This window comes from Hypanus sabinus, chromosome 18 (assembly GCF_030144855.1).
Source record: "Hypanus sabinus isolate sHypSab1 chromosome 18, sHypSab1.hap1, whole genome shotgun sequence".
NCBI lineage: Eukaryota > Metazoa > Chordata > Chondrichthyes > Myliobatiformes > Dasyatidae > Hypanus > Hypanus sabinus.
Window position 1 is genome coordinate 66,392,767 of NC_082723.1, and position 7,179 is coordinate 66,399,945.

General features: G+C 49.0%; 1 protein-coding gene across 1 annotated transcript in view; it reads left to right on the plus strand.

The window, feature by feature from the left end:
* adgrd1 (adhesion G protein-coupled receptor D1) overlaps positions 1–7,179 on the plus strand; it is a 202,776-nt gene that overhangs the window by 54,887 nt on the left and 140,710 nt on the right. The window contains 2 exon segments of the mRNA XM_059993522.1: positions 344–387; positions 4,699–4,810. Of these exon segments, the coding sequence (XP_059849505.1) occupies positions 344–387; positions 4,699–4,810 (156 nt within the window).

Below are 7,179 nucleotides of genomic sequence, written 5' to 3' on the forward strand. Positions count from 1 at the left end.
CTTGTATCAGATTCCTTCCTCTCCAGCTCTTGACCTTTCCCACCCACCTGCTTCACCCACCACCTTCCAGCTTGTCCTCTTCCCCACCCCTCCAGCCTTTTATTCTGACATCTTCCCCCTTCCTTTCCAGTCCTGATGAAATAGTGACTGGTTATTCCTCCGCAGATGCTCCCTGACCCGCTGAGCTCCTCCAGCACTTTGTGTGCTGCTCTGGAATCAGATTCAGGTTTAATATCGCCGGCATTACTCCGTGAAATCTGTCATTATGCAGAAGCAATACTGGAATGCATTTGCAGACTTTCTCATGCTTAGCATTTTTAATTTCTCTGGGTTTTATTTTGAGATACTTATCGAGCATTGCAGTTCCCCACACCTCCAGCGAGCCAGGTTCAACCCTGAAATCAGGTGCTGTCTGTGTGGAGTTTGCACGGTTCCCCTGCGTGATCTGGTTCCCTCCCACGTTCCAAGGCTGTGTGGGACTGGTAGGTTCATTGATGGTTGTACATGGATGGTAGGGGTATGGAGGGCTGGGGTCTGGGTGTAGGTCGATGGGAGTTGACAGTTTACATGGACTAGATGGGCTGAAGGGCCTCTTTCTGTGCTGTACTTTTCTATGATTCTTTGACTCTAAGGTGAGTTTGGTGCTGGCACAGTAACATAGTGGTTAAGTCAAGTTTATTGTCATTTAACTGTATACATGTAATACTGTCCAATGAGACATTTCCGTGGACACATAACACACTATAAGTTAGGAAAGTAAGGATACAATTTACAGATGGATTACACATAAATAAACAAAGTGCATGGATTAAATCTTGTAAAGTACAGAACAGATTAACCAGTGTTCCCTTCGAATGCAATGCGACAGGGAGTTCAGAAGCCTGATGGCCCGAGGGAAGAAACTGTTTCCCATCCTGACTGTTCTTGTCTTTATGCATCGGAGTCTCCTACCCGATGGTAGGAAGTCAAAGAGGATGCTGGATGGATGGCTGGGATCCTTAATAATACTGAGGGCCCTGGGTAGGCAGCGTTCCTGATAAATGCCCCCAGTAGATGGTAGGGAGACCCCTGTGATCCTCTCAGCTGCTCTCACAGTCCTTGGTAGGGACTTCAGAATCAGAATCAGGTTTGTTATCACCGGCATGTGTTGTGAAACTTGTCAGCAGCAGCAGCAGTTCAATGCAATACGTAATATAGAAGAGAAAATAATAATAATAATAAATCTTATTCAGTATACTTTATACAGTATACATATATTGAATAGATTAAAATCGTGCAGAAAACAGAAGTACTATATGCTTAAAAAAAAGGTGAGGTGGTGTCCATGGGTTCAATGTCCATTTAGGAATCTGATGGCAGAGGGGAAGAAGCTGTTCCTGAATCGCTGAGTGTGTGTCTTCAGGCTCCTGTACCTCCTCCCTGATGGCAGAGGGGAAGAAGCTGTTCCTGAATCATTGAGTGTGCATCTTCAGGCTCCTGTACCTCCTCCCTGATGACAGAGGGGAAGAAGCTGTTCCTGAATCATTGAGTGTGTGTCTTCAGGCTCCTGTACCTCCTCCCTGGTGGTAACAATGAGAAGAGGGTACATCCTGGGTGATGGGGTCCTTAATGATGGACGCTGCCTTTTGAGACCTGCTCCTTGAAGATGTCCTAGATTCAGTGGAGGCCAGTGCCCATGATGGAGCTGACTGACTTTACAACTCTCTGCACTTTCAGTACCAATCGGTGATGCAGCCAGTCAGAACGCTCTCCACAGTACATCAGTAGAAATTTGCCAGTGCCTTAGGTGTCATACCAAATCTCCTCAAAACTCCTAATGCAGTAGAGCTGCTATTGTGGTTTATTTATAATTGGATCAATATGTTGGGCCCAGGATAGGTTTTCAGAGATGTTGAGACCCAGGACCTTGAAACTGCTCTCTCTTTCCTCCGCTGATGCCTCAGTAAGGTGTGTGTAACCTCGACTTGCCCTTCCTGAAGTCCACAGACAATCCCCTGGCCTTACTGATGCAGAGTGCAAGCTGTTGCTGCGGTTCCGCTCGCGCGGCTGACACAGCTCACTTCCGTACACCCCCCGTCACCAACAATAGTTGTGTCGTTGGCAAATTTATAGATGCATAGAGGACTATCAACATTAATAAGTTTGAAAGAGTACAGAGAAAGTTTACAAAGTTGTTGCTGGGACTTGTGGACCAGAGTTATAGGGAAAAGTTGAACTGTTAGGGTTTTATTCCCTGGAGTGGAGGAATGAGGGGAGATTTGATTGAGAAATGCAAAATAATGAGGGATATATACAGGGTAAATGCAAACAGGCTTTTTCCACTGGGTTGGGTGAGACTTGAACAAGAGAAAATCTGCAGATGCTGGAAATCCGAGCAACACACACAACATGCTGGAGGAACTCAGCAGGCCAGGCAGCATCTATTGAAAAGGGTAAACAGCTGACATTTCAGACCGAGACCCTTCATCGGGACTCCGCGAAGGGTCTCGGCCCAAAACTTTGACTATTTACTCTTTTCCATAGATGCCGAGTTGGACAAACTTGAGCTGTTTTCTCCGGAGCAGCGGAGGCTAATGGAGGCACAGACAGAGTAGACAGACAATACCTTTTCCACAAGGTAGTAACGTGAAACACCAGAGAGTGCTCATTGAAGTTGAGGGGTGGTCATTTCAAAGCAGATGTGAAGAACAAGTTTTTCACACAGAGTGATGGGTGCTGGGAATGTGCCGCCGGGGTGGGGGTGGTAGAGGGTGAAATATTGGAGACTTTGAAGAGACGTTTATGATTGTGAGGAAGATGGAAGGATGTGGATTAGTTTAATTGGTGATTTGATCACTAATTGAATTGATCCAGCACAACGTTGTGGGCTGAAGGGCCTCCCCTGTGCTGTACTGTTCTATATTCTAAGCCCCTCTCTTCCATCTGCCCAGGCATGTGGGAAATGGCTGCGCATTCCCTGGTTCCCCCCCCCCCCCGAGCCCCTCCACCAAGGGATGGTGGGGCCCAGTGACCAACCGCCTCCCGTTGCCCAGGGAACAAACTAATTCTTAATGAGGTAATTCCGAATGCTGTCATTTCCTCCTCAATTTTCCTTTATGCATTTTTTGGCTGAAGTGTAATCAGATCTGGAAACGTTTGCACATTGTGTGAGCCAGCACATGATAACGCCAGCAGCTGGGGTGGTGGGGGGAATTGCCTTGGCGGGCTCCCTCGGACACTCGGGGGGGTGATTTCCCCCCTAGGGCCGGGCTGATGAGGTCTATCTCCCTGTGTTAATTGTATCCACAGTCCAATTCTGCCCCTCGACCTCGCCACCCCTAACTGCTGGGGGCTAGATTTCCTGGATCTTAAAGTCACAGTTGGAGGTATTGAAAAGGCAGTGACCAAATCGCACATCACTCCTCACTTAACCCACTGCTTATTCAATATTCAGGATTGTTTAATGTCATTTCCAGTACAGAAGTGTAAAGGAGAACAACACACTGTACTGCTGCCATGAAAGAAAAACAAATTTCATGGCACATATGAGTGATGATAAACCTGATTCTGATCTGGGTCTCTGTTGTGGACTGAGAGTGGGAAGGGGGCAGGGAGAGGGAATCATGATTGGGAAAAGGGGAAGGGAGAGGGGAGGGAGCGGGAAGCACCAGAGAGACATTCTGTAATGATCAATAAACCAATTGTTTGGAATCAAATGACCTTGCCTGGCATCTCAGCACCCATCCCTGGCACTCCTTCGCTGCCACCTGTACCACACCCCTCCCACAGCGCTCCACCCTCGTCATTCCAAACTTCCTTTACTCCCACCAGATTTACAAACTCACTCTCCGTTCCACGTTGACACATACAGTACTCAGTAAAAGTCTTAGTCACCCTAGTGATATATCTGTGCCTGAGACTTTTGCACCGTACTGTATTTCCACAGAGTGACGGTCGGCACGGAAGTGTCTGTAAATACACTGACTCTGACAGGAAATGATAAAGTAGTGTTGTTGGGGGTGTGGAGGGGTAGGTTAGAGGGTGGAGGTGTTGATCAGCCTCACTGCTTGGGGAGAGTAACTGTTTTTGAGTCTGGTGGTCCTGGTGTGGATGCTACACAACCTCCTCCCTGATGGGAGTGGGACGAACAGTCCATGAGCAGGGTGGGTGGGATCCTTCACGATGTCGCTGGCCCTTTTCCGGCTCCATTTTCTGTCTCTGTCCGTGACGGTGGGTAGGCTGGTGCTGGTGGTTGTTGGGCAGTTTTGACGACCCGTTGTGGAGCCGTCCTGGCTGCCGCTGTACAGTTTCCGTACAGTGCAGTGATGCAGCTTGTTGGGATGCTCTCTCCTGACCATCTGTACAATGACGTGAGTAGAGATGCGCAAAGTCCAGCTCTCTCCAGCCCCCTCGAAAAGCAGACAGCTTTTCCTGTGTTCTTGGACACGAGAGGTTGTGTGATGTTGAGGAAAGGACAACATGGAGTATTGGATACAGTTTATGGCATGAACATTGATTTCTCTCTGTCCATATCCCATTCCGGTTCCCCTCTCATTTCTTCTCTCGGCTCACCTGCCCATCACTTCCACCTGTTTCCCCCTCCTCCCTCCCTTTCTCCAATGGTCCACTCTCCTGTCCTATCAAATCCCTTCTTCTTGGCTCTTTACCTCTTCCACCTTGTCCCCTCACCGCTTCTGACTTCATTCCCCTCTCCCTCAGCCTTGTCATTCCGGCCACTCCCCTGTGTTGCCCTCTCAAGGCAAACCAGAGCGGGAATGTTTTTACTTCGAGCAAGGTTTCCAATCTGGTGTCCACGACCCCTCAGTTAACGGTAGGGCATGCTTACTTACCGCCCGTTACACTGTTGGAGTTTCGGGCAGCAGTGAAGGTCCTCCATCTCTGGCAGTGTTCAGGGCTTCCTTCATCGTGTCAGTAGCTTCCTCTCAGTTTTCACCACTGTCAGTCATGTGAGTCCCGGGTGGGGACTCAGAAATACCGTCACACTCAGATGTAGAAGGGTTCTTCATTGCTGTTTCTGTAACAGTTTTGTTTGACCGGTCAGGGTTGTAGCTCTGAGCTGAACATCAGAACCTGGAGGACCAGTGGACCACTCTTAGTCTGACCTCTACCCTTTGACCTCTTTGCCATGGGTGACCCTACCAAGAGTCAAAGCAAAAAGCCAGCATAGCTCTCCGGGTCACTGAGGAATGCAAGCCCCCAAACTCTATGGCAAAGCTGTGGTCCTCTTGCAGGAATGGTACTGCTCCTTGGCTGAGTAAAGGTTGGGAATGGGAATGAGCTGCCGGTGGAAGTGCTGGATGTGGGTTTGATGACCATGTTTAGGAGAAGTTTGGGTATGTCTATGAGTAGGAGGGGTAGGAGGGCTATAGTCCCAGTTGTGGGTCAATGGCACTAGACTCGCTGAGTCTGGTGATATAAATACATTGCTTATATACATTGATTGTATGTCCATATAGTAACACTGGACACAGGAGACCTCCAACAAGACCACAACCTAGTCATTGGTTTGGAGGATTGCGTGCCTCAATGACCCAGAGAGTTAGGTTGGCTGAAGTCAGGGCCTTGTGCTTTGGCTCTTGGTAGGGTCACCTCTGCCAAATAGGTCAAAGGTTAGAGGTCAGACGAAGAGTGGTCCACCGGTCCTCCGGGTTCAGGGGTTGAGCTCAGGGCTAACAACCCTGACTGGTCAAACAAGACTGTTACTGAAACAACAATGAAGAATCCTTCTACATCTGAGTGTGACGGTATTCCTGAGTCCCCACCCGGGACTTGTGTGACTGACAGCAGAGAAAACCAAGAGGAAGCTACTGACACGATGAAGGAAGCTCTGAACACCCCCAGAGATGGAGAAACTTCACTGCTGCCCTAAACGCCAACAAAAGTGGGAGAGAGGCACACAGGACTCTCAGTACATGACAGTGACTCTGAGAGGAAATGATGAAGTAGTGGTGTTAGTGGGTGGAGGTGTTGATCAGCCTCACTGCTTGGGGAAAGTAACTGTTTTTGAGTCTGGTGTGGATGCTACGCAGCCTCCTCCCTGATGGGAGTGGGACAAACAGTCCATGAGTCGGGTGGGTTGGACAGCAAAAAAATTTAGCATGGACTAATGAACTCCCGAATGGATGGTCCCAAGCCCGGATGCAAAAGGAGGAGGGTTGGGATTGGGGCTAGCAACCCCATTTCATAAAAACCCAGAGCTACAAAATGGGCGCTGCCTGACCTGCTGAGTGTGTTTGCAGCATCTGCTCAATCTCTTATGTCAATGTGTCGGGTCCAGGATAGATCCTCTCCTCCCAGGTTCTTACAGTGAACCTGCCACTCTCGTTACAGGCCTGTTGTGCATGGGCGGGGGGTGTGAAGCTCCCACAGCAGCCCGTTCCCCTAACGCTGGGACATGGGAGGCTATGCAATTCAGACCTGGCTTTCGCTGAGCCTCGTTGGAGAGGTCCCACTCCCATCAAGGAGGAGGCTACGTAGCATCCTCGCCTGGACCTCCAGACTCAAACAGTCACCTTCCCCCAAGCAGTGAGGCTGATCAACACCTCCACCCATTAACCACCCCTCCACACCCCCAGCACCACTACTGTATCATTTCCTGTCGGAGTCACCTTCTGTACAGACAATCCTGTGCCTAGCGTCACTTTATGGACATACAATCTATGTATATAAGCTGTTTTATGCATTTCTGTTTATTGGATTTTTAGATTATCTTTGCTTTCTTTATCTCACTGTTTTTTTTTGTGCTGCATCGGATCTGGCGTAACAATTATTTCATTCTCCTTTACACTTGTGTACGGGAAATGACATTAAACAATCGGAGGGAATGGAATGTAACACAGCCCCGTGGAGCGTGGCGTTCTCTGGGCACGACTCACAAGCAAGCAGAGAAGAGATGTTTCGATAGAGAGAGCGCGTGGAATTTGACAAAGGGGCATTAGTCTGGTCTCGGAGTTAGGAGTTACCGATGTGTAGAGAGTGTCACGAGATTTGCGAGTGGCTGGGGATGGCAGCGAGTTAACCTCACCACTGAGGACCTTTCCAGGAACATCGACCATGGCAGCGTTGAGTCGATTCTTACTGATAATAGGAGCGATCGTCCAAGAGTGGACAAGTCTCGAACCAGAGGACTCAGGCTCAGAACAGAGCGATGGCCCTTGACAATGGAGATGAGGAGCAATG